The 27,130-nt window shown below is 50.0% G+C and overlaps 1 protein-coding gene across 2 annotated transcripts in view; it reads right to left on the minus strand.

Moving 5' to 3' along the window:
- Positions 1 to 27,130, minus strand: part of LOC143373061 (uncharacterized) — a 55,300-nt gene that overhangs the window by 2,722 nt on the left and 25,448 nt on the right. For both annotated transcript variants that reach the window (XM_076819861.1, XM_076819860.1), the window contains exons 2-7: positions 7,103 to 7,238; positions 5,207 to 5,402; positions 4,022 to 4,232; positions 3,475 to 3,799; positions 3,052 to 3,318; positions 13 to 2,968 (exon numbers count right to left, since the gene is read on the minus strand). In XM_076819861.1, coding sequence (XP_076675976.1) covers positions 13 to 2,968; positions 3,052 to 3,318; positions 3,475 to 3,799; positions 4,022 to 4,232; positions 5,207 to 5,402; positions 7,103 to 7,238 — 4,091 coding nt within the window. The remainder of the gene's footprint in view (positions 1 to 12; positions 2,969 to 3,051; positions 3,319 to 3,474; positions 3,800 to 4,021; positions 4,233 to 5,206; positions 5,403 to 7,102; positions 7,239 to 27,130) is intronic.

Below are 27,130 nucleotides of genomic sequence, written 5' to 3' on the forward strand. Positions count from 1 at the left end.
AAACGAGCTTACCTCGGGATGGTCACTTGACCGCGTTTCCCGCGGAGCCAACAACTTCTTGTTCTCGGAAAACTGCCTCAGCGACTTGTCTCTAACGTAGACGAACGGCCGGATGACCCTGAGATCCTGCCGGCGGATGTAGTAGTGGGCCTTCATGGTTTTCAACTTGCCGCCGTGGAACACCGAGACGAGGAAACCCTCGGTGAGGTCGTCCAAATGCTGGCCCAGCGCCAGCACGTTGTAATTGTGCTGCTTGGCGATCGAGTACAATTGCGCTCTGGTCGTGCGATTGCAAAAGCTGCACGCTCCGCTCGCGTCCGTCGGCTCATCCGTTTGATTCTCGGCGTTACTGCACTTCGATTCGGTGCTCGGCTCCTCGTAGAAGTACGGAACGTCCAGGGCCTTCAGATAGCTCATCGTCTCGATCGGATCGAGCCCGCTCGCGCCCATCGTGGCTGCTCCGATCTCGAAGTCTATGCCTTTCGATCTCGCGTAGAATCTGTACTGGTGCAGCGTGTGCAACAGTGACAGAGAGTCTCTGCCGTTGGCCGACAGGCAGACCAAAACTCGGTCGTTGTCCCGGATCATGTCGAACTCCTGCATCGCCTCCACTGCTGGCTTCCAGATGTTCTTGGGTGGACAGTGCCACTGGGGCCGCGACACTTCGATCTTCCCGTCCTTCGTCTCGAACGCCGCCTCTGGCCGCTCGTCGTCCTCCTCCTTCAGATCGCTCGAGCACTCCTCGTCCTCCGAGAAGTCGTCGTTCTGGCGAACCGGTTGCTTGCAATTCGATTTGCCGGGCAGTGCGGTCATCGACGACGCTCTTGGCTTTCGGCCGTAGCTGTTCGTGGAATTGGACTCGGCGCTACTGCTGCGCTTCAAGTCCACAGAGTCCAAGGACTTGTCGCTTTCATGGAAGGATAAGTTTATGCCGCTGTCCTGGGAACTGACCGAGTTCACCGCCGAATAAATCTTGGGAAGGATTTTCCTCGCATCACCGATCTCCAGCCCCACGCGCTCGTGAGTGTCGTCGTCGTTGAGATCGTCGTCCAGGTCGTGCACCACCTCCTCGTCGTCGGTTTTCGACTGGTTACGGACCAGCTGCTCGTTCTCCGGCGGTTTCATCACGTATATCACCGTTTCATCCGACGAGCACTCGCTGGACATCTTGCTCTCTTGCTGCGTCAGCTCGCCCACCTTCCCCGAAATCTCGATCGGCCCGCTTCGTCTCTTGCTCGAGAGCCTGGGCGAAGCGGAGGATTGCATGATTCTGCCTCTGTCGGGGGAACCGCACCCGTTCGAGGACACGTCGGAAGCAGAGGCGTCGGGAGAATGTCTGTGAAGCCCGTCCACCGCGTTCACCATGCACCTGATCTCGGACTTCACCTCGCTGGCCATTTCCTTGGAGAACTCCATCAGATACTCCGCGATGTCGCTGGCGGTGAAGGAATCGTGACGGAGCTGTTTCTCCTCTACCGACAGCTGGCTGATGGAGTTAAGGTTGCGCGAGTGATGTTGCGGCGTGTTCTCCGACGTGTTGGTCTCCGACAGCGCGTCGTCCACCTTCGATATCACCTCCCTTATCTCAGACTTGATCTCCGTCGCCAGCTCCTTCGTCACCTCCTTTACGTACGCTCTCAAGTCCTCCTCCGACTTTTGCCCGCAATTCCCAGAGACCGGGGACGATCTACCCCCGCCAACGAACTTCTCCGTGTAGTCGTTGACCGAGAAGAATGAGTTCGGTGGCGAGGCCGCGTTATGATAGTTCAAGGTCAAGATCGAGTGACTGGGGCTGCCGTTATCCAGCTCCAACGAATTCAATTCCGTCTGGCTGCTGCAGCTGCAATGGTGCTTCCTCTGCTTCGAGGGGTTCCCGTTGCTCCCGCTCAGTCCCAAGCTGGTGAGAGTTTGCGGGCTCAAGGTAAGGGGCGGTATAGGCGAGGACGAGGATGACGCTGCCTTGCGATTACCCGTGGTGTTCTCTCCGCCGCCCGTGCTGCCAAGTGAGTTACACCTGGCACGGCCAGCGTTGGCAGCGTCCATCAGATCCCTCTGCTCTTTAATTGGCCTGTTGCCTGCGTGAGACATTGCACCGAGAGCTGATGGCGTGACCGCCTCGCCGACGGCGAATCTGACGGGCATAGGGGAACTTGGGCAAGTAGCCGGTGACCTCTGGCCAGCTACGTTTTTATTCGTGACCGGCTGTTCCTCCTCGTTGCCGCTGCTAGGGCTCGAGTAAGAGGTTTGAAACTCGGCCGCGTGCAGCAGCGTCCTCCTCACGGAGCTCAGTGCCGGAAGACTTCGATGTCTAGGAGACATCGATGAAACGGGGACGTTCCCGGTGCGAGGGATGTCGCTGTTCAACCGGCGCATGCTGTTGGCCAGGGCCAGGCTGTTCACCAGGCTGTCGTGAGTGGTCGTTGGCGTGTGATGGCCGAGCTTGTTCCACGACAGCATCGGGTTGAAAGGCACATCTTGCTTCACGTTCTGCGAGTTGCCCAGGAGCAGGTCCTGCGCCTCGCTCGGCAGCATGAACCATCGCAGGGCCTCCATCCGCTCGGACGCGAAGTTGTAGCTGCGGTCGATCTGCAGCGGATACCTCTGCGCCATCTTCCTGGCCCGGTTGAAAATGTTCCGCGCGGTCTGCAAACAGTCGCCATAGTTCTGCGGGAGGACACCCGTCCCGGACACCCGCCTCTCGGACGCGTTCATCTTCCCGTCCGTGTATCTGATCGAGCTGAGCCACTTTCGTTCCTTGAACACGCTGTTCGTGTGGTGCCGCCATTCCCCAGTGTCGGGGTTCAGCACGTACTGCGGCAGCAATTTCCAGCCCTCCGTGGCCACCATTTTCAGCGCCTCCAGAACGAACGCCACTTCCGCCTCGGACATGTAATAGGGGAACGAGAGCTTAGCAAAGCCCGGCCTCAGACCCTCCGCGTTCGTCTCCTCGTTCTCGCTGTTCCGCTCCCTGCAATTAAGCCTTTCATTAGTCATACATTCGGAGCCCCGGCCGGATCGATACCATAAAGCAAAGGTGTCGAATTTCCGTACCCCTCCACGAGAACCTTCTGGTACTCCTTGGCGAGTTCCTGGTCGATTCCCATCAGGTCGTGAGCGTAACGACCCGCGCACGCGCACCCGCCGCGCGCTTGTATGCCGAAAACGTCGTTCAAAACGGCGCACACGAAGTTGTGGTGGAGAAACGTGCCGCGGGGATGACGCACCATGAACGAGAATATGGGAAGCCTCTTAACATTCTGCGAGCCGCTGCCCAGCAGAATCAGTTCCGGTATCGTGCGCACGTGAGCCAACACTTGCCTAAACGGCCAACGAAAAGCAAGGCACGCGTGTCAGTAGGTACGCAACAACCGATCGATCTCGAGCATCTTTTATTTTTTTCCTGTCTCTTTATTGGCAGCCGCTGGATGATTAGTTACCAGAGGCTGTTTTTGAACCGTCAATAAATAATCGCACCTGGAAATCTTATCTTGACGGGCGACAATGGCCCGCGGTGTAACGTTCTCCTTCAATTGTACCGCGAGCCCGCATCTGATGCTCTCGACCACGCCAGCTGTGCCGCTCTCCTCTCGCAGCTCTGCGTCCCGGTGGTAGTGATGGGAGTCCCTCATGTCCTGCGTGCCAATTTTGTCTTTCAGCAGGGACCGTTTGGTCACGAGCACGCCCGGAGACTGTACCCCGCCGATGAACTTGTGCCCGGCGAAGATGATCGCGTCTTTGTGAACGGTCGTCTCGCCGACGCCGGGTAGATGAGGGTTCATGTCGATCTGTACGTACGGGGCTGAAAGAGTGGCGGATAAATTAATTGGCACGCTAGTAATAAAGCGGAACGCGACTCTGTATGATCGATATGGATTATAAGTAGCATATCTGTTGGATCGAGCCTGAACGGTCAGACAGGATTAATGTATTTTCGTCACAAAAGGGGACAAACATTGCGTAAATGTAATATGTTCCCTTGTTTCGGAGCCGTATCGGCTTCCGTCGGCTAATCGTTATGTACCTGCCGTGGTGTAATCCCAGACGCTGAGTGCCCCATACTGGTGCAGAAGGAGGGTCGTGGCGACGTCATCTGCCAAAACCCCGGTTATGCAACTGGCAGCGCTGAAGCATCCGATCATTTGCGTAACACCCTCTGCTCGCACCTTTATCAGGCTACGCTCGAGATCGTTCAGGTCTAAGAAGCCCTCCCGGGTTTCAGACACTCGTACTATCTGCGATGATTATTTCGAGGTCAGTGAGCAACACTTTCATCCCCGTTTACGACATTCTTTTCGCGCGCGATCCCGTGCAGAGCGTTCCCGAGAAGCATGGCCAAGTTTCTGGTGTTTTCTGGAAACTGGGGACGAGGAGGAAAATATGTTTGTGTTGGATCGTTATTGTTTATCGCGTTGCACGTCTGGTCAGTGCTACGATTGCTCTCAGGACTCGACTTTGCTTTGTTCGGGAGCCGGAGGTCACTGTCGGTTGCAATTTAAATATGGGAGGCTTAAGATAACAGAGACATTAATGGACCAGACTTCGCGGCATACACTGTTTTCGGAGACGACCAGAAGACCTTGTCCGTACCATTCACCGTTTCCTCGCCACCCGTTCAACAGCATTTTAACTCCGAGAATATGAGTACTCGTGTCGGTTTCGGATTCAAACTCCTCCACTCGAGCATAGTTAGCCGAACAAGTCTAATTTAAGGTTGAGCAATTGACTTCAACTCGCGACTGTAACTCGAAAGTCAACGTCTCGCCTGCAAAGTGTATTTATAAAAACCGACCGGCGACTTTGACGCTAGCTCGATGCTAGAATTAATCGCCACAAAGGAAGTGCCGAAGGTGGCCTCATTACGCAGCACCGAGTGCCACGCGTTCAAGCTCCGCGAGCTCCCGAAGACGTTAAACGATTTAAGAATTCCCCCTGGCTTTTGAGGGAAGCATTCCCAACGCACTCGCAACGCGCAAAATGAAAAGCACTCCTCTCGAAAGCGCTCTGCACATTAATTACGATACGGCGTCCTTCGCGAGCGGCCATTCCGCGAGTCAAGAATATGCTCGATGGGACTTTCAATGCCTTCCAGGCCATTTAACTGTCATTCCAGTATATCAACCAGCTGCCACCAGCGAGAATACTTTTGACTCACCGCTCCGAGACTGTCCTACGGCTCGCTTAACGTGCTCGTGCACGCGCTCCTTACCCTGACACAGTGCTCCCGCCAAGGGCGTAGATTCGCGTGGTGCTCGAACGGCCCCACGAACACCACCGTGGCTTTCGTGAGATCGAGGTGTCGCAGAAACGTGCAGAGAGCCGCGGCCGTGCCTTGACCCGTGAACAGCACAGCATCTTGCTCGCCAGCCCCCACCGCGTGTTTCACGATGTCTCTGGCTTCGTGTCTGCAATGATCGTCAGGAGATATACATATACACATCGATTCGTCCTTCCGTCGGCTGTGCAACGATCGTAAAAACGCCGACTGGCAGGGATCTACACCGAGGGCGTAGGTGATATCCCTGCCGCGATTTCTCGCTGCCCCGAGGTCGCTCCCCGCGAGGTCGCTTTATCCGGCAACGATCTGGAAGTGGACGCCGAGGACGCGGCCGAGGGCAACGATACCAAAACTTATTCGCATTCGCCGGATCGGTTCGGCCGTTAAAGTGTTCACGGGGGCTCGAGTCGGTGATTATTGATCTGGGGACGTCAGCGCCATGGAGAGTGGGACGCCCAGCGGAACCACCCCTGCGTTTCCCTGCATAAGATTTTGGGATAACGAGGCCAACTCGGGGACGAGGCAGCGCTCCGTTTCCATTGGAACGCAGTGTCTCGGCGAGTCTCTATAAATTCGTCAACGGACCGAGCAGATTCACACCTAATGCGGTGTCTAATGTTACGATCATCGCGTCTCGCGCATTTCAACGATGGCCTTATCCGCCCGAGTTGATCTGGAATTGACGTAGCAATAATCTTGAGAGGTTTCCAAAGCTCCTAAAACGGCGGCATCCTAAGTAATAGGATCTCTGGCGCATATAGCGCGACAGTTAGCGAGTTAATGGCACAATTCCCAGTGGAAGCGGAATAGAAAGGCAGCGAGCGGTGTTTATCGCGGAAATTGGGCGTCAATCGGAATCGTACTCGCATGCTAATTCCTTGCGGGGTATAGGCAATCGATAATCAGGAATTCATAATGCACGCGCGTTCCTCCCCGGATACTTTCTAACCCGCGATCCACGCCTAGGAAAACGATCCGCCTGGAGACAGAGGCTCGTTCGAGGCTCCATCAATTCCGCGATTTAATAGAGTTAAACCGTAACTGGAGGAATTGGTTCTGCGAAACGGTTAGCGAACGCGTAGTTAGCTTGATCGTCCACGAGCATCAGTCGGATCGTTTCTCAACTACAAACGTCACCTGTGTACAGTGGGTGGCCAAATTATTATACTCAAACATAAACGTTTGACATTTTGTAAGTTTAAGCGGTGGAATAAAATAGATGTCTCGTTTTTAATATTATAATATTATTTTTTAATATCAGTATATGTATTTAAGAATGCAAATTAAATACATTTAGGTATATAGGTTTAAGACTATATTCTATGGGAAATAAAATTACTCAATATTTGATGACTCCGGCTTTGACTTTTATGACGGCTTGGATTCAGCGCGGCATGCTTTCAATGCATTCTGTGGCTGCTTCCTGCAGTTTTATAGTATTCTGTCATACCCTGATGATATTCTCTATTATTTCTGTCTTATTTGTAATAATTTTATCCGCGCCCTTTTAAAAACAAATGAGATTATATGTTGAAAAATTACTCACAATGTTGCCAGACGTAGCTAATCAATAAATGAAAAAACAATAGCATTCGTGCATTGTTACTTTAATTACAGCCACGACTTTCACAGATTTGACGAAAATTTTTTGAGTATAATAATTCGACCACCCTCTGTATTTAAAAACGATCACAAGCTGTCCCTCCTTGTCCACTCGAATGCGTGCATTCGTTGCCCCCGCGTCCTCCGCGGTTATCGCAGCCATCCAACGGTGGATCGCGAGGACGGATTAAAGTCAGTGGCCGAGGCGCTCCATCATCGACTCACCTGAACAAAGATGATTGCAGGCTGCAGATGGACGTGGACGCGTGGGTGTCGCCCAGGCATGGCAGCACCTCTCTCGCGATGTACTCCTCGAGGAATTGCAGCGACCTTCCCGAGGCGGTATAGTCGCAGTAGACCACTGTAACAGAACGATGCATGCCGTGAAGATCGTGCGCATAGGAGGAGGAACGTGGTTTCCTTCGGTGGTCGACTTTGCCCGCACAGGTAATCGGCCGTCGGCCGTGATAACGTCTCCGCGTGTTTTATTCATGCGCGCGTCCGCGAGTATCTTTGGAAATGTCAGACAGCGGCTTCTACCGGGGTCAACAATACCGCCAGCTTTTTCACGGACGAACCCCTCTACGGTCTACACTTTTCCTCCTCTGCTGATCCATTAGTCGACTCGTCTCTCGCGCTCCCCTCGCCGAAATATACTCCCGATCCTGCACGACGTATATCAGCGTAGCCACGCGTTGTTATTCGCGGCTGTTTGGTCGCAGCTCGCGGAGCAGCAGTCTATTTGGAGATGAACGTCCGTTCAGGAGTTAAGTTGAGATACGACGGCAAATAAAGGAGAGTATTATAAGGGGTGATCCGTTTTCGTCTACAAGTGGGCGTATCTCGCGGAGGATTTGTATCAGCGGTATTAACCGAAGGAATTAAACGTGCAGGGTTGAAAGGAGCTGTGGACTATTAAAGTGCCCATTAATCAGCGGCTATTATCGAGAATAAGCAAACAAACAAAACGTAGTAGTTGTTAAGCAAAGAGTTCAAAGAACGATATGGCTTTACGAGACGCACAAAAATAATGTTTACAAAGCGATATCGAGGTCGCGTACCAGATATCGAGCGGGATTCCGTGAACCACGAACCGAGTCGCACATCTTCAATTCCAGTTTGTCAACAGAATTATTCGGTCGCGAATGGGCCCGCGGACCGGAACGAGGTGGGATTTCTACCAGCGTTTTCCCATTGTTTCTCTGTTCCGTGTACGCGCGGAAAATGGCCGCGGGCACTCGTTGAGATTCACCCTGTATACACCGTGGACCGTGTCGAGGCGTCGAAGCTCTGCGGCCGTTGCTTCCGCCGCTATTTCCAGGCCCACCCAGCCCCGAGTTTACCAGAAAATGGAAAATGTTTATTCAGCAACGGGAACTCGTTTCCACTGCGCAGAGAGCCCGCAGCCAACAAAGGGCACACCGCGCTCATGGTCCTCTCGACAGAGCGATTCTTCGTGCGGTGGGGGTTGAAAAATTCCACCCTTTTCAGCTCGCGAGCAGGGCGATCGAATGCGCTGCTCGGCGCACCTGCTCGAACGAGAGACCCCGGCTGAATAGCATTCGAGCGGGTTGCGAAACGCGTGGATTAGTGCACAGATATGCACGATTATTCTGTTCCATTTATCGCGGAGCGGATGGAGAGGGGCGCGCGGGTTTGGCTATTTCGCGAGGGCGAATCGAATCGCTTTATTGCAGGGGAAAGCCAAGGTAGACGAGGGATAATGGCTCGCAGGTGTTTCTTACGAAACAAGGCTCTGATCGACAACCGGTCACCGCCGCGGGCGAAATTATGCCCGCGCGCGACTTTCAAACCGTTTAGGCGCAAATCGGTATAGAAGCCGCGCGATAGATTTGTTTAGGCGGGAACGCGTGGAGCCGAGCGAAATTTAATAACGATTTCGTAACTGCCTCGCCGCACGGCGCGCAGCCTGGATGGACGCGATACATATTCCCTCGTGCGCGGCGATCGAAAGATGCGGGGAATGTGGTCGGTCGATGAAAGTGATATTCTACTTTCAATCTCCCGAGAAAAAAAATAAGAGAGTTCGTTTCTATCTCGAACGTACTCGCTGCCTCATTGCACTGCCAACACCTCCCGCGAACCGCGCTTGTTTCTCCAGCGGCCTGTTCTGTTTTATCCGATGGAGTGCATCGTCTCGATTAGGTAGAATAGGTAGCGGCGGTAAAGAGGTCAACTATGTAGATTGTAGATCGTAGATATTCCGTCCGTCGGGCTAACCCAGTAGACCTCGTTTGTTTTATCCATGTAGAATGCAGAGTGACCGCTGTCACGAACACGTGACGTCGGCCTGCGACGAGAATCGGAATGTCATGGTTTTCCAGGCTTTCGAACGAAGGCTACCCGTTGCCTCGTCTAGCAGACCGTTCCACAGACACCCTCCCTTTACATTACCATCATCGCGGACGAAGCACCGCTGAGGAGCAGCGATTCCACCGCTCGATACTCCATTCGAGTCACCTTGCACACTCGGGACGCTATCAATGTTGCAAGTTCCTCGGGTCTTTCTGTCAGCGAAACCGCTCGAAATAGCGTACATTTAGCAGCGTCGTGGACGGTCACGACTGTAGAGATGGAGTGCAAAAATCACTAACAGTGATTTACCACGGTGATCGGTGAATCACGATCACGATTGTGATTTAACTTCATTCACGACCATGATCGTGATTTTTATAACTTCAACGAATTTGCTTACTATGATCGTAATTGAGTTATTTTTTTATAAAATACTTCAATATAGCTTGTGTTGCAGCCAAAGCGTATTAATTCAGCGAATACATACGTACATATATACATTCATAAATATTGAACGTGTGCACACACTGATTTGATTGGCTAAAGTATTCACATATACATTATACTTTTTAACTAAAGTGAAGAAATATTCGTTAAGGGGGTACTCTAGTGTAACTGACCGTTTTTCAACGATATCTTTGGGAATTTATTTAACAAAAACTATAAGTTATACTATCTGGTGTTTTGCCTGGTAAGGTAGGTTTGAAGTAATACTCAAAAAAATTTTCATCTAGTTTATTCACTGCTCTAGTCACCCAAATGGAAAAACTAAGATTTATTTTCCATATTAGGTTTGTCTCTATGGTTGGAACCACAGACGAGTCTCTATATTCTATAAAATTAATTCTACAGAACGAAAACAGCTAAATTTATCAGCAAAAATTGAACATTTTTTCAAACTGCTGTCATTCCGCAAATTTTTATTGTTATGGGGCCTCTGTGGATCCAACTATAGGCGACAAACGTAATAAAGAAAATGAACCTTAGTTTTCCCCTTTTGGATGACTAGAACAGTTCCCACACCAACGCCCGTCGGAAAGTAATTTGTTTTAAAAAGATTACGCCGCCGACTATATCTATGTATGTGTGCGATAAAAAAAGTGCAAAGAAATTCTGAGTATTACTTCAAACATATCTTAATATGCAGGCAAAACGCCAGATAGTATAAACTTAAAGTTTTTGTTAAATAAATTCCCGAAGATGGCGTTGAAAGACGGTCAGTTACACTAGAGTACCCCCTCGATTTAAATAGATCAAGAACGATTACATTCGTTCAAAATATACAACTGACATTCTACAAGAACAGTGTGGGCTTGAGAATGTTTTGAGAGAAATTAGAAATTGGGGTTGACGCGAGAAGAGAACAGTTATGCTCTCCACCAATCAGAAGGGATCGCGAAAACTCACGAATCACTGTGAAAAATCACCGTGAACAGAAACGAACGTGATCGAATCACGAGTGATTCACAAATAATAGTTCTATCCAACACCACTCAACTAGTCACGAGCTCCTTGAAAATAATTCGAACGCGCCGCGGCGGACAAGTCTTAAATCTTAACGTCAACTCTACGCCTACGCGGCTGTGCGACGAGAGTCGCGATCGCACGATCCCCTCAGGGCGAAGCCCCCGTCATCCGCCACCTCCAAGAGCCGCGGAATAAACAGTGCCTCGCGCAGATCGGTATAACCGCGAAATTGCGGGCGGACCCGCTTCGGCGATCCCTCGAAGCGAATTTCCAATGAATGGGTCGAGCCTCGATCCCGTCGCGAGGGGAGCGTCTGCTGCGAGCTGCCCGCCAGCGGTGGAATCGAGAGAGAGACAAGGCTCGTAACCTCGTTGCGGACTCGGGATCTTTGCATACGTCCGCGACGTCGCTTTCTCTAGCTTGCAGGCATGGAATCTAGCCTTTGCATACCGTACAAGGGATCGCGGCAGGAGGGAAAAAAATAGAGAGAAGAGGGGATGGAAGGTTGGCTAATTGCGTCACGAGAGGTGATCGGGGCCTGGAGCGCTCGCTCGCGCTTGTGTGTGCGCGCGTGCATCGGCGGACCGTTTGTACGGCGGGTTCAAGGTACCAGGAACTGCAGGGGATTCGCTTCTGGGCGTAGTTTGACCTAAATCCCGAAGGCAACGACGATTGCCCGAACGACCGTTTGACCCCGAACAACTATTCGCGTCGAGCGACCGCGGCACACCGTGTCGACTCCTCTGTAACTAGAGCACACGGGTGTGCGCGAACGAAACGGTGACGAGAGGGTAGAGAAAAAGAGGACGAAGAAGAGGAGGAGGAGGAGGAATAGGAGCGGTATAGAAGAGACGCGCACGCGAAACCGTACTGTGCGCAACGTAGGGCGCATCGCATCGCCTCGTCTCGGATAAACGGTAAATTAAACGGCGCTTCGGCTTTCCAATTAGTCTTCAATTATCCGCGCGTACGTACGATGACGCTGGTAGGACGCGTCGAGTCCGCGGACGCTTAACTTGCTAAACGGCGGCCTCCTCTTCGAGCACTAGCCTCTAGTGCCGCGGCAATTAATGTAGTTCGGGGAAAGGTTTACTCGTGAATTCATTGATTCAAACTGCTTACGGGGGGCGTGGAAGGAAGCGCCCTGCCGCCGAGTAGAACTTCCAAGAGGGTTGGCTAACCAGTAAAAATTTCATACAACTTACTGAAATGCTAATAAAGAAGACTCGTGGATAATGCTGATCGATAAAAACTGCGTACTGTTTTTGTGCGTCGTTCCTAAAGAGAGGGTAAAAATTACCTTTCCAGACGAGAATACCCCCTTAAGGGAACATTCGTTTGCCCGAGATGCTTCGTGCGCACGTCAAGATGGACGTTGTATGGAAAGGAGCAAGAGAGCGAGGTTGAACGCGCGTGGAAAGAAACCGTGCCGGAGATATGCAACAGTTTATTGCGCCAATTAAATCCGCCGTAGATAAGGAGATAGACTTCTGGGCATGGCGAATGCTCGAGGCGAAAGCGATTCTACTTCCCCGGCGGGCAACTCGTCCATTCGACATTCCTGGTAGCACGTGAATACGTCAGACATAAACACCACCTATAGATAGTAATCTGCGAGAGGAATTATAAGGTGCATCTAATGCAATATTGCAAGCAAAGAAACTGTTACACCAATTTCACTGCCCATGCTCCCACTTACAATCAGTTCAACTGGTACTGCTTAGTCGCAATCACATCCTTTACCCCAGTTCCCTTTGAAAACCCCTAAAGTGGCTGGGAAATCGAGTTGAGAGTGTCGCGTGAGAATAGCTGGATCGATCGTCTCGCTGGCGTAGTCTGTGGACGTTGCGCGAACAAGGGGCAGGGGAGACGGAACGAAATTAACGCTCGCGATTATTGCTAGCAGCTGGTGGGAATACCGTCTTCGGTTTGACGGCGACCGCTTCGCGGCTGGTTTTCTGCGCGTGTCGGCCGACTTCGGTAACCGGATTAGGCGCGGGCCGCGCGCACCGCCGTACACGAAGCACCAACGTCGCTGTGTTTCGCGTGAATCGTTCCACCCGCCATTCACTGGGCACCCAGGGCAACCCGGGAAATTGTCGCCGAGGTCGACCGTCCCAAGGAGTAATTGAAAGCGTCGCTCCTCGTGATCGTCCCGGCTAAAACGGAGCTCGGCTTCGAGAGACGAGCCGCGCGCGGATGCCTGTTGCACGGCCAGCGCGATTCATCGAATCCGTCCGCCACTCTGCTTTCGCCGCTCTTACGCGGAACTTGATCGCGCAAACACCGAGGCTATTTTCAATGCCTGAGCAGAAACACGTGCTTCCTCGGGGAAAAAAATAGATCTGTCACTGTAGGCGCGTACACGTGGCTCTTCTGATCGGGAGCTGAGAACGACTTGGAGCGAAAGAATCCGATTCTTGCGCTCGATGGCTTCCGAGTATTGTATCTTCCTCTCACAATAACGTTGGCTGATAGCCTGGTACAATAGTAAGACCAGGGAATAACGTCGCGCGCAACATCCGGCGGATTTCGCGATAATCTCTCTTCCCTCTGCAATTGTGTGCCGCGGGCCGAGGACAGATTCAGATAAGAGGCCGCAACTTGGCCAGCCGATGGATAAGGAATGAAAGAAAAATGAAAAGAAGCATGATCTATGAGCCGGGGATAGAGGCTCGGCTACGCCAATCAAGCCGAATGCGACCCAGTTTCGAGTTCGATTAACCCCACCCCGCTGTGCACCCGAGATGATAGTCGATTCATGGTTGTTCGGGCTCCTTGGATCGTGCCCTATCATCGATCCGTCGAGTAAGTTCCCCGCCACGACTGCAGGGAACGTTACTCGCGCCATTTCGCTCGACACGCGCGAGTCGTGGCTCCAGCGAAGGCGGCCGATCCTCGGAAGAGCAGCTATTCGTGATCCAAGAGAAGGTATCGTCGTTTAATGCTCGAGCGCGAGATACTACACGCACGGCCGCGTCTATTATTATCTTCCGTGCCTTTCAGAGAGGCTTTCCATCGGGAAAGCGGTGAAAAAATGCGGATCGTAAGTCAGCGTTTCCGCTGCGAGATAGGCAATTTAGATTGCGCGTAATCACGAGATAAGAGGATCGATCCAGGCCTAGGCTCGTTCCGACCTGCAGATCTACCTGCCTCGATAGGGGTACGGCGGTCTCACCGCGAAAAATCGATTAACGAGCCCCGCGCATTTCCGAGCGGAACGCGCTGCCCTTCGCCGCGATTCCAGCAATCCCAGTCGAGTGGGACGAAGACGTGGGCATGTGGAGCCTCGCTGTGCCCACTTTCGTTCCCACACCTGACCTTCGCTCGAACAATAAATTCGAGATTGGTGGACTCGGTTGGACGACTTGCGCCAGCACCTAGATAGAACCGATCTCTTTGCTGGCCTTCTGACAGTCGCTACGAGGATCTTGATATCTCGAGAACAGGCACACATTTTCCATTGATCAGAATCGAGCTTCTCACGCGAAAGCATCGATAGGTACGGTGCACGACGAAGAACGTGCTCGTATACAGCGGAGATTGCAGCGACCCTTATCGCGCAGCAATTAATCGATATAAATAGACGTACGGCAACACAGGTCGCGGCAAAACAAACCGTTTTCCGTGAATCGGCCGAGCGTCACCAAGCACCACCGCGTGTCTTTGCCGCGTGCTTGCAATAACAGGCGGGCACGGTTTCGACAACGGGCGGTTCCATTCTCGGAATCTTTTACGAGCGCCAAAAACCTTCGGCACGGAGGGGGTGTAAGCCTTTCGAGACCGAGCCACGGCACTAAATTTGGAACAAGGCTGATATCCAACGGTGTGTCGCGTTGCTCGCCGAGCAGGCCGGCGAAAGAGCGGAGCGTGGCGAGGCGCGGCGTGGCTTGCGACCTAAATACGAAGGGAACCAGAGTTGTAGGTACCACCGGCTGCGCGGGGTCACTACCATCAAAACGTCAGACGAAAATAGTCCTTCTTTGTTCGCTGGAGCGTGCACGGGGGGTGGGGCCGCACTTGCGGTGGCCCTCCCTCGGCTTCCTTGCGTTCTCTTCTGCTCGTGGCTGCTGGTTCTCTGCCGCGAGAATGGGCCAGCGCGTGGTCCTGCGGATCGATCCGCGCTGAAACCGCCGAGCAGCTGGCTTTGAAAACACTCCGCGCGCTTCCGCGGGGCTTCCTCGACCCGTCACCGCAGAGGAGACCAAGCGATGCTCTCGAGGACAGGCCGCAGGTCGATCGTAACTGGATCTAACTACCGTCGACCGGCCAAGGTGGTGGTGGAAACCGAAAGTGATTAAATCACTGCCACACTTCCTTGGGACCGTTTAACCCCTGGAGCAATGACGCATGAGTAGAGACGACGGAGCCAGAGGCTGCGTTTGAACTTGGGACGCAAATAGTGATTTACGCGCCGCTTGCGGAACCGGTTAAGTGCGCTCTCGGCGGATAATTCGCTTGATAAGCTCGTGTCTGTTCCTTGTTCTCATCGGTCGCATCGATCACCCATCCTGCGGCTGGAGGAACCGCGGCATTAATCGGCGCCCGACACGCTCGACGACGTCGCGGCAACTTTTGTTTACTGGCGAACGCGCGCTCCTGCGTGGCCTTGGAAGGACGTGGGTGTAGGGTCGCGCGAGAAAGAAAGTGGGACCTGCCGGAGGACCCGTCGATTACGATCCCTACCGTGGCTCGGTCTTTTGCTTGGCCGAGGTAGCTTCGTTGAACGGAGAGAATGCGTTGTTGGTTATGTAATGAGAATTAAGTAGGCTTTGATGCAATACATATGGATTGTGATAAATACAGGAGTGGGCAGTGTGTCAGTTACGGGCGCACCATCGTAGGAGAGGCGTTGTGTATGCCGTTGGTACATATATGTATTATGTATGAATCAGTTTCGTTATCGGCGCCGATAGCGGTCGGTTGGATCACTCTTTATCTTCGCTCAATCGACGTCTTCGTGTAACTTTCAAGAACAGATCTAGTAGGGTAAAGGCAGGTAATATGGAACATCTGATTTCAAAAGCTTGTCAAAAGTAGGGGAATTTGTTTTTTTTTTTTAATAAAACTGACACGAGGGGACGAAGGAACTAATGCGTAATCATATTTACAGCGTCAAATGTAAAAAAATCCAATTGTTTTGCAATTATAGTAAGAAAACTGAAAAGAGATCGGCTGTTCGAAAAAATGGGTCTTAATATGGAACACCTATGAAATATGTAAAGAAAACTCAAAAATCTTTACTTTTTTTTACTAAAAATGAAGATTTATTAAGTGGAAGATACAAATAAATAAATATACATCATTTTTGGAATTTATTTCTGCTTTTTGCACAATTTCTCGTGTGCTCACTGAAAGCAGCGAATACATTGGGTCTACTTTTCATTGTCATTATTTTTATTATTACCATCGCAAAATAAGTATTTCGCATCATCGTCTTCATCGTCATTATCAACTTCATCTATGTTACTCGGTATGTTCCACATTACGTACACACATGTTCCGACAAGAAGTTAAGAATTATACTAAGAAGAAAGTAACTTTATTGGTAAACTACTGTTGAATAATCAAGAACACAACATATTTAACGATAAATTATATCAAAATAATACTTTATAACATACCTTCGCTACAATATTTAACTGTTTGATGCACTTTTCAGACTTTTACACCCCACGAAAAATATAAACGTTTATCTTTCAATACACGATTGCCTGAAGTGTTCGTTACTTCGTTATCGAAATTTTACGAAGTTCCATATTGCGCGCCGTTCCATATTACCTGCCTTTACCCTATTTCCTCTTCACTGTACACGAGTGTGCCGTTGCCTCCGATACCGTCGTGAAAAGTACAGCAACGTGATCGCAAAGTTTCCGCGTACACGATCCATCAAAGTGCCCCCATGATCGCCTCTCCGTTCGGCGCAATTACCGCTGCAAACTCGATCAAATCCCGCTCGCCCTCCGCGTTTATTTTATGCACGGATCGGCTCCGTAATCCCGGGGCAAACGGAAGTGATCAAGTGCCACTCCGCCCCCGGCCAGATATCCACACCGATAATTCCCGTGCGCGCCCATGATATACCGAGACCGGCGATTCGCTCGCGATAATGGAGCATCGGCTAGCAACGTTATTAACGAGCCCGAGCCGGGGCACGATAACGCTCCGAACCACCTGAATCGTTCGAATGCGCGCCGAGAGTCTACGGTGCTTAAAGTCAGGGTTCAACGAGTCCGCTTCGATCCCATTTGTGTCTCCATCCTGGTTCTCTCGAATATCCAAGTCCGATCCGGCGAGTCGGGCTGTGGTTCTACTCAGGGTCCTTCATTTGCCCGGGAACTGCTCTAATTGAGCTGCCACGCTGGTCGTCAATGAATTTCTCTCTCTCTCTCCCTCGATCTCGATCTCTCTGATACCCACCGGCCATAATTAAACGCGCTTTCCTCTTAATCAACGCGAAGACGCTTCCGCGGTTCGCGCGGTTCCTCTGGAGTCTGGACGCATCGTCCAGCGAAGCAGGCACGTAGCAACAGACGTGCAGCAGGCACACGAGGTGGCTACGTGGCTCGCAAGTGGCCACACGAGCAAACCACATTGGGCGTGTGCTGCATTAGCACGTGGTTGATCCGCTGGCTGTTGGATTACGTAAGCAGCGAGGTAACCGGGGGCCAATGTCAAGGCTAGGGGCTGCACCGGCGTGCAGGCTGCGCGCTCTGGCCTCTGATCCACGGGTCCCGAGCGGCCGCAGCCTATCCGCGAGTCGGCGGATAGAGTCGCATGATAACGCGCCTCGGATCGCGCTACAGGAAGGCGTGACGTATCCTCAGACCTTCGCCGGCCGACGAACACCAGAGCGGCATCCGCGGATCAGTAGACGCGCGAATCTTGCGCAAAACATTTGGCACCGATCTCGCGATATCGAGGCTGACGGAGACCGTGCATTCAGATTCTTCTTGACCGCGTGGGCGGTTCTTCGTCGCGAGGAATGCCATTTCCTTGGCTCCGCTCAGCGGGGATAACGTCTTGCGATTTGTCTGCAGGATAGTAGGGCCGTGGCGGGTCGATTTGTTATTCCGTTGACACGCTCTGCTCCATTTTTCGCCGATGCCTTTTCTTCCCCTAGTTGGACTGCTGCTCGCGGCCGATGCATAGCTGCTGTAGATCTATCTGTGACGGATATAGCTCCGTGTTTTATCGAGATTACAATACACCGATCGAATCGATGAAAGAGGAGAAAGGGAAGTATCCGATCAGCCGTCGGAACTGTTCTAAAATAAACCCAGACCGCGGCGGAACTTCCTTCGATTCACCTCCGACGCTCGATTTATATTTAATCGTCGCGCGCGGATGCGTCGTTAAGGCAATTTAATCGACATCCCACTGCTGATATCCAACGAAGTACGTCGACTTCCTGTTTGACAGTTGGCTTGTTGTATCGAGTATCTGCCGCCGGGCATCGATGCTCCATCGGGCGGCACGTACGCACACGTACATTGTACATGGAAGTGCAGCATTGTGTTCAGACGTTGATGTAATATCAGCCGATTCACAGCTGTCCCACGTGAGGTAATCGTGGCTGCCTTCTTCAATTGCATCGCCGCCTTACTTTTTTTATCGCACTGACGCTGTCGGGCGCGCACGAACGCGCATCATCCTCTCCCTTCCACGGTCCCAGCAACTCGCGAGAAGCTTCGAGTCGCTTCTCCACCTTGGCAGCTCGTATTCGAGATAGCAATCACGGATAATCGGCAATTGGAGCGGAATAATTATTAGAGGCTTTGGGCATCGCCGGATGACCTATCCTAACGAAGAGCTACGCGAGGGACCAGAGGAAACTCCGAGGCAACTCGCAGCAGCGCAAGTCGACCGCGCAATATCTCACGAACGTCTATGGCTCCTTCGTATCGATTATCACTGCTCCGGGTAATCTTGTTTACGTCTTCCATCGGAGACGATAAAACCGTTAATGATCGCCGTAGAAAAAAGCCCAGACGTCAGGAATTGCGCAAGCCTCGTGCGAGGGAGGTGAAACTTGTTGACAAGCAATGGCATCGGAACGAGGTCGCGTTATCGGCGTCAAAACGCCCCAATTTATGCCGCTTCCGTGCGAGCACGGAATATCAACCTATCGCTGACCGTCGCCGCGGCCATCGCGCGTTATCGACACGTGTTTCTTTTATCGACAAGCATTTCCTCGATTTTCCACGATGATACGCACGTTTTAGGCGAAGCCGATCTGCCCGCCAACGACACGAATTTGTTTTTTTTTTTAACGATTTTATTCAGCTTCGATCCTCTGCGTGTTTGTGTGGTTCAAATCTGGCAACTCAAATTTAACCCACCTCCAACTATCCAATTGTCTTGAAACTTTGCAGGCGTACGTAGTTTGGATGACAATACAATATTTTTAAAAAAAATTAACCACGATCGGGGGAAAAAATTACCCAGTCATCAATAAATATAACCCATAACCACAAATCCGAACGACTTGAAATCAGCCACTCGCGTTCTTTACGAAAACGACAAAAGGGTGAACCACTCATCTGAAAGCAAAATGCTTTGGGGTGAATAATTTCTACACCAAAATCTACAGCATGGAACTTGACTGGCGAATTTAAAGAAAAATTGTGAAAGTTACAGTAAGTATGAAAGTATATCACCATCGAAATTGTAGTACAAGAAAATAATTATTTTTTAGTGACTGTAGCACTACAACGTTTAAGCAAACTGTTTAACTGTATACAGCAATAAAAGATATTTGTAAAGAAGACTGACCTGTGAAATGTAAATCCACAAACACTAAAAACTAGAAAATAAAAAAATATATTTAAAAAAAAAATGTTATGTTAAACGATTTTATTAAAAATGTAGTAAAAACTAAATTACAATGCACTAAAAACTAAAAAATAATTCTTCTCTTGTACTTCAATTTTGATGGTGTTAATATCACTTTAAATAAAATCGTGGGGCACCATGTGCAGCCAGAAGTTGAAGAATCGTTTGGCAAGTGAAACATCATCAACTACAGTTTATCAATTTTATATCACATTACAATCTGTATCCCACAATTAAAATATTTTGTTTCATTAATGCGAATGAAAACTTTCTAACAGCAAATTCATTTCGATGATTGTTTCTGTATTAAGGTGATTTATATGCTGTTATGAAATATCGTGCCCCGCGATTTTATTTAAAGTGATATTAACACCATCAAAGTTGAAGTACAAGAAAATAATTACTTTTTAGTTTGTAGTGCATTTTAATTTACTTTTTATTACATTTTCAATAAAATCGTTTAACATAAAATTTTTTCTTATATATTTCTTTTTGTGCCTCGGTGCCGCGACGTCTGCCCGTGCCTGTGATTATCTAATGATTAACGCGCCGCAGCAAATGTCTGCCCGTATGGGTTTTTCTCCTCTCGCCGTTGGTCCCGCGAGCAATTACGTCGTAAACAGTTACTCAGATTTCCGTGGAAAATTCTTCAATCGCCTCGCGGCAGGCGACAGTAAAATTAACGATTGCAGAAACAGAAACGGAAGCCTACGAATTCAAGGCCGTTCGTTTCACCGTCGACAGTTTCGACTGTGTCGAATTTCATCGATCACGATGGACACGTTCGATAACGTCAGGCTAATCGATCGAATAATTAACATTCCGCGTAGCTGTTATCTGTGGTATTTACGATAGACCACGGTGGATTCCTCAACGCGGACTCCTCACAAAAGATGAGCCACTGATCATATAAATAACGCCGTGGCCTTTTCGACAGTGTCTATTTCCGTGGTAGATATTTTCATCGGGGCAGCGGCTGATTCGACTGAAAACTATTTTGGCCAAGCGGCACGCGCCGCGCCTTTTCGATCCGCGATTTATGTATGTATCGCTAGATCGCGACACGCCGACAAGGCCGCGGCGTTGTCCACGTCCCCGTCGATCTCCGTTTTTCACCGATTATCGTTGGATTTTCGCCGAAGGAAACGCGACACGCGCCGCGCGATCGCTGAATCACGCGCGACAGCATCGATTCCTGTTCCGTGACGAACTCGCCGGTCTCGATTGCGATCGCGTGTCACGGGGGAATGCATGACGCCCGCCCAATGACACTGTCGATGTGTTAGGCCAGATTGACCCTTTTAAACAGTACTGACGCATGGGCAAAGCTTGTATTCTCCCGCAGGTGAGGCGGCTTGGAAAGGTATCGGCACGATTCTCGTCTTTCTGGGAAAATCAATGATCCAAGCGTGTCGTAGGAATTGTGACATGTGAGGAGCGGGATTTAATGGCCCCAAAGATGAGCTGCACTAGAGGGAGCACCGTGATTTTCCATAGCCCGTGGAAAATCACTCGCGCAGACTCGCGAAACTCCAACCATGAGCGTCTGGAAATAAATGAACGCGGTAGTTAGTTACGCTTCAGAGCCGCGGACCGTTTATTTTTATAACGCTGTAAGTCCACTTCTGTTTCCTCTGTCTATTCTTCGCGCGTCCGTTTCTCATCCCGCGGCTTTGTCATCGAGCGCACTTATTTCGTAAAGTGCCAATCTACGAGCGCGCCAGTGTAAAAAGTGAACGCGGCGTGACGCAAGTGGAGCGCACGTCGGACAGCGGGGTTCTTCGGCTTTCCTCGAGGAAACGTCTCCGAGGGATTCGCTCGCTATTGGCGAAACGCGCCGGCGGCTGTCGCAGCCCAGGCTGTCAACGGGGTCGTCGGTGCAATAAAGAACGGCTAATAAAGCGATAAGCGTCGCGCTCTCGAATTACAAACGCGCGCATGCACGCAGTTGCAAGCGCGTTGCATGGCCACAGTTACGTAAAGTAAATCCTCTCGCAACGAGCAGCTGAGAACGGAGGACCGAGCGAGGCCGACCGATGGAAACACGCGAAACTGCCACCGTCGCAACTTTTCATTCAAAAATTCGAACAGGCGCTAGTTTGGGTTTTTTCATTTTGTTTTAATATTTTTAGGGTGGTCCACTAGTGTCAGGCCTAAACTTAAAAGAACCATTTGATTCTTTGATCTCCGATGATTGCACGAGGTGCTACATCGCCCCCTCCGCCCGCTATATAAACAACAATCTTTTTATAGCAATATAAAAATGAGAAATTATAGTGTAAACACAGATTAAGAAAGTGTAAAAAGTTTCGTCACGATATCTTGTAGAGTTACTTGGGAAAAAATTCCTCTAAAATTGTATCATTTTTAGGCGCCAGCCCCGCAAATACCTAACCCAGCCCGCCGCCGAATCGTGAATTTTTCAGTAACGCTGACCGACCGCAACTTTCCCCGCTACCCGTCGCTATTCACCATTCAGAATTCTATTTCGACTGACTAGCATGCTCGACCGCTGTAAAATAGCCCGAGCAGAGTGCCGTTTGTACAGATTCCGCGGCTAAGCATCGGCGAAGAAGTCGCGGCAAGAAGTCACTTTCAGTCTTCGAAGTGATGCGCGCGTTACGTAGCCTCCGCTTCGAGACAAGGCGTTATTTCTCCTATCAGACAGTTGGAAAACAAGTAGAGTAAACAGTCGTAATTAACCCGATTATTTCGAGCATCTCGCACCGGGTATCTCTGACGCTTTCTATTGCGTGCGACGAGTTGTTTACGCTGCGTGCATTGATAATGAATCACTGGAGCTGACACGGAAAGTAGGTATCTACCTGCGACCCGGAAGCGAGAGGTTTAGCGCGCTCGCTCGTCCACTGCTGACAGCAAGCCGTCTCTTTTATTTACGCGATGCGACACAACCAACAACGATAGCAAATCCGCGAGAAATAAGCGACGACGAGGTGGTGGTGGCAGGCTTTTCGTGGACCAAGCCGCGATCTACCAGAACATTCAGGCTCCGCGTGCGAACGCCAGTTGGAGCGTGCCAATTACTTGCAATCGGAAATACCTCGTGTATCGACCGTCCGATAGCTGGCATATGATTAACGTTCAAAATATTTACACCGAGCTCTTTGACGAGCGTAGCCAACGGCGAGGTGCCTGTTGACTATGCGGAATGGTGGAGGCGCGTTACGTAAGGAGCGTCTTTCGCGCGCTCAACAATACAGCGTGTGTACGTGGAAACTCCCCTGCGTGACTCCGGCTGCCGAGGCCATTTTCTGGACGAGACCGAGGAAAATGCGCGACGCTGGATGACGCAACCGCCGAGAGAAACAGCCGAGCAGCGGATGCTCCGCTATTAGCGCTAATTACGTCCATCGACCAACCATTCCGTCGGAAACCATCTCCTCGGCTCGGGATAACTTCCCAGCCAGTCGAGCGGCGGCGAAACATCACCAAAGGGCCACGCGGCTGTCACGCTAGTTATCATTATCTGCGATGCCTGGATAACGAGCGTTCAGCTAGGTGCGTCGAATAATAACTTGGTAAGGTGAATGTCCCAATTTCTGCTCATTTAAGAGGTTACTCGTCGGAAAGAAGGTGTAAAAAATTTGTTTGTCATCAACATTTGCAGAGTAACTGATTAATTCTTTAATAATAAATCAACCAGTCGAGAACTATTTAAGAAAGATATTTCGAGATGTTTAACTACTAGTAATTTGTAATTAAATATAATGCTTTTAATGTCCGCATTTCTGCTCACGAAAAATAGCCATGTACGTACCAATTTCTGCTCACATAATATGTTGCCTTTTCAGGTTAAAATAAGTTACATCTTTTGTGGAGATATTTTATAACACAACAGTAAAGCATAAAATAATGATAAACAACAATTAAAATGCCTTCGAATAGAAATAGGGGTTACAGCATATATTGAATTGTGAGATTATGTTGCTAAAATTTTGGTGAGCAGAAATACGGACACGACGGTGATTCACTTCACCCTAAACCTAATCACTCATTTTTTTACTTAAAATAATAAAAAATAGGACAAAATCTACATCCAGAGCACAATACGGTATCTGTTTTTGTTAATAAATAAGAACTTTTACTGCAAAAACTATTTTCTGCCCAATTATCGAATACAAATAGTGACCCTGTTCCTTACCAAAACCAGCTAAAATACGGTCGAAAAATCATGTGTCTCTCATTTTAAAAGTTTTTCGCTGCTTATGCTGCACTTTGATTAGCCCCAAGCTCGTGCAACACTCGCGTAAATGTGCAAATAATTTAGAATTATTTTGTTGTAACTACAGCACAAACGTGACGCTTATAATAACAAGAAAAATACGAAATGAGCAGAAATGGGGACATGAGCAGAAATTGGAACATTCACCTTACTCCGCGTATCGCGATCTCTCCTATGATCGTCGAGGAACACGACGCATCAGCGATGTGTGGGTGCACCGACGATGACGATAATCGATCCTAGCACTTCATTAAATATACATTTCCACGCGCTTAAATCGAGGGTTCGCGCGAGGGCGTGTTGCAACGCAGTCGCACGAGCCCGCGAAATAGCCGAACGACCGAAGCTCGTGCCAAAATTACGAGTTTTCCTCTTGGCCCTCTCCGTCCCGATACCGAACGATACTCGAAGGAAAGAGAGCCTCGTCGGTTGGACTGTTCGCCGCTGTAAAGTTCCCTGAAGTCACTGTGAATTGAAACGCTATTTCCACGATAAACCGAGGCCTGAGAATCCGTGGAAACGTACCACTGGCGTCGATATCTCGGTCGACTTGGCGCGTGGCCGACCCGTAAATCGACTCACGAGGAATTCGCCGTTTTCACCGGCGAACGCGGCATTGGAACGGCGGCGATACGGACACGCGTGCCTGGAAAACTCGATCCAATTAAGCGGCGGCCAGCGAGAAAAAGGCTCGGTTCTCGCTCTCGCTCTCATTCCCGGGGAAGAATGGGTTCGAGTCGCCGGTGTTTTTGTTCTCGGGGTGCGGCGCGGCTTTCACACCCCGCCGCGACCAGGTCGTCGAAGCGACGCGGCGCGCGAGAAGACATAACCGACCCTCTGCGAAAGTAAAAACCGTTGGCTGCCCCGCTTTTACCGTTTCGCGCCGTCGGACACTGGCGGCGTAAATAGAACGCCAGAGGTAAACAGTGAAAGGGTGCTGGATACGAAAGCGAGAATCGTGGAATATATTAGCGGGCCGCGGAATAAAGGGGGCTGACTTTGAACGTGCTCCCCATTCGCCCGGCTCTTTGAGGTTACGGGCTCGTTTTAAATAGACCGAAAACGCTCGCGGTTCCTGACGGAGCCGGATTTGAGATTCAAAGGGGACGACACTGTGAACCCCGCTGTTAATAGTAGCACGGGTCGTCTAATCGCCGGCAGATAAGGGAGTTAATAAGGCGTGCGCGATAAAGGACCGAGTGCATCGCGAACGTGAAAACCACCGCCGATCTCCGGTTGACCTAATAAAAGGACGTTCGATAGGCCGACAAGCGGACGCGTATAGTTCGGCGCCGGAATAAAACAGTTTCCAGCGAAATCAGTCGATTTGCATGCGAACGGATGAATAATGCACGAACCGTCGCTGGTGTGTTGGTTCGTGCTGTTTTGACGTTTGGCGGTAACGGTGGTATGCGACCGTAAGCTAGGATTTTAGCCCAGCAAACGGCGATGAGATTGAGGGAATGACGCGTCGGGGGTTTACTCATATGTCAAAGTCCACGTGACGCGGCGGACCGATGCCGTCACCTTCGGGGGAGCTGAGTAACGATATCGTAATGTGGGATTGCGAGTGGTTTTCTGGAGGAGAAGCTCGATGGAGCAACCCTCTAACACCGAGCGCACCCTAAACCCCATCGTTCGTCGTAATAAAATCCGAGAAACATACCGTGGACTCGATCCGTAGAGCCGTTCATCGCGGTGACGTTGAAATAAATCTCGAGATTGAAAGAACGAAAGATTTTGCGACAGCCGGTGCGTGCAAGCGGCACGATCGGGACGACCGGCGATTCGCGCGATAAAGCCAGTCACCATTCAAGGTCTGCCATTCGAGGAAACGTATTTCGCTGGAGCGTGCAGAGCGCTCGCCGGCTCGCTCGCCGCTCGCGGGGACAGACACTCCATTGTGTGCAGGCTCGTGCGGTCTCGCACGTCCCGAATCGAGCGCGTAATAGCGGCAGCTTTACGTACGTACACGTGCACACCACTTATCAGGGACCAGCGTTGGCTGATGTAATCGGTAACGTAAACCGCGGGGCGACGCCGGGTCTGGCAGAGTCGGCCGATGGCCAACGACCAATGGGAGAACGCGGCACATTCGTTTCTCTGGCCCGTGCAGGATCCTTTCGCTGGCCTCGTTCCCTAGCGCGCGGCTGCCGCCCGCGCCAGGATCAAGGATACCGAAAGAATTTCCTTGGCAATCGTTCGCTCCTCGCGAAATTACATTCGTCCCTGGCGAATGGATCGCTACCATCGAATCTCAGGAGGGTGGATGCGATTTCTTTGTGATTCCAGGAGCACCGCTCTGTGGATACTCTCGAGACTCTAACAAGTCGCTGTGTCCACACTGGCTGAGGCCTTTCGGTACTCGATAGCCGGCCTCTGCATCCGTTTTCTCTGAAACCTCTGTAGAGGCTGAGAAGGACACCTTTTGGAGGAATGCAAGGAGAAAAAGTGGATAGCGAGATAGGCAGTCTTGAAGGTTAATTACTTCATGTATAATCTAGTCCAGTGGTGAGCAACCTTTTGTTCGAAGTGGGCCACAAGTGGAAACCTACTACTCTAAGCGGGCCGCAATATTAAGTACATAAATATAACTAATCCATGAATTTTAATTTATGAACTGAATTTGTTATTCCTGACATTGATTTACAATAAAACTTTTTTTTTTAAATTTGATGTACTGTTTATTAGTAATATATACATAGTAATATATACCTACGTATTATAATATAAACAGGTATATGTATGTATATTTTTCTAATTAAATGGACTTAAATAACCATTGAAATTTACTTAACGAGATACTTGATTCTGTTTCTCATTAACGAGCTTGAGAATATTGAGTGCGATACTCGAAACTGCTACTCTAATACAATTATTTAATCGTTCGTCAGCGAGTCGATTACGACGATCACTTTTTAAAATTTTCATTTTAGAGAATAGTTGCTCACACGCATACGTACTGCCAAATAAGCTCATTATTTGCCTGGAGTGGGTAGCTAGCAATGGAAAAAAACAAGCAAATTTTAATATTTTTTAAACACCCTTTAATATAAATGCTAAAGCTAAAAGAATGCGAGATTTACAAAACGACACAGAATTAAGGAATAAATTTCAGAATGCTAGTCTTACTGAGTTTTATAAGCGTTACTTTCCGGCTAATAAATTTCCATTGCTAACTACCTATTCCAGGCAAATAATAAGTTTAAAAAATATAAAATTATACAACATTAGAAAGGGATAATTTTATCCTATTTTTGGCGCAAAATTCATTCCGATATCTTTCACAGTTCAAAAGATATATGCAAATGTTCAGGCAGGCCGCGGGTTGCTCATCACTGATCTACTTAGTCCTTAAAAAGACTACCAACGTCCGTGTTACCTACATTGCC

The sequence above is a fragment of the Andrena cerasifolii genome, chromosome 9 (genome assembly GCF_050908995.1).
Source record: "Andrena cerasifolii isolate SP2316 chromosome 9, iyAndCera1_principal, whole genome shotgun sequence".
Lineage (NCBI taxonomy): Eukaryota > Metazoa > Arthropoda > Insecta > Hymenoptera > Andrenidae > Andrena > Andrena cerasifolii.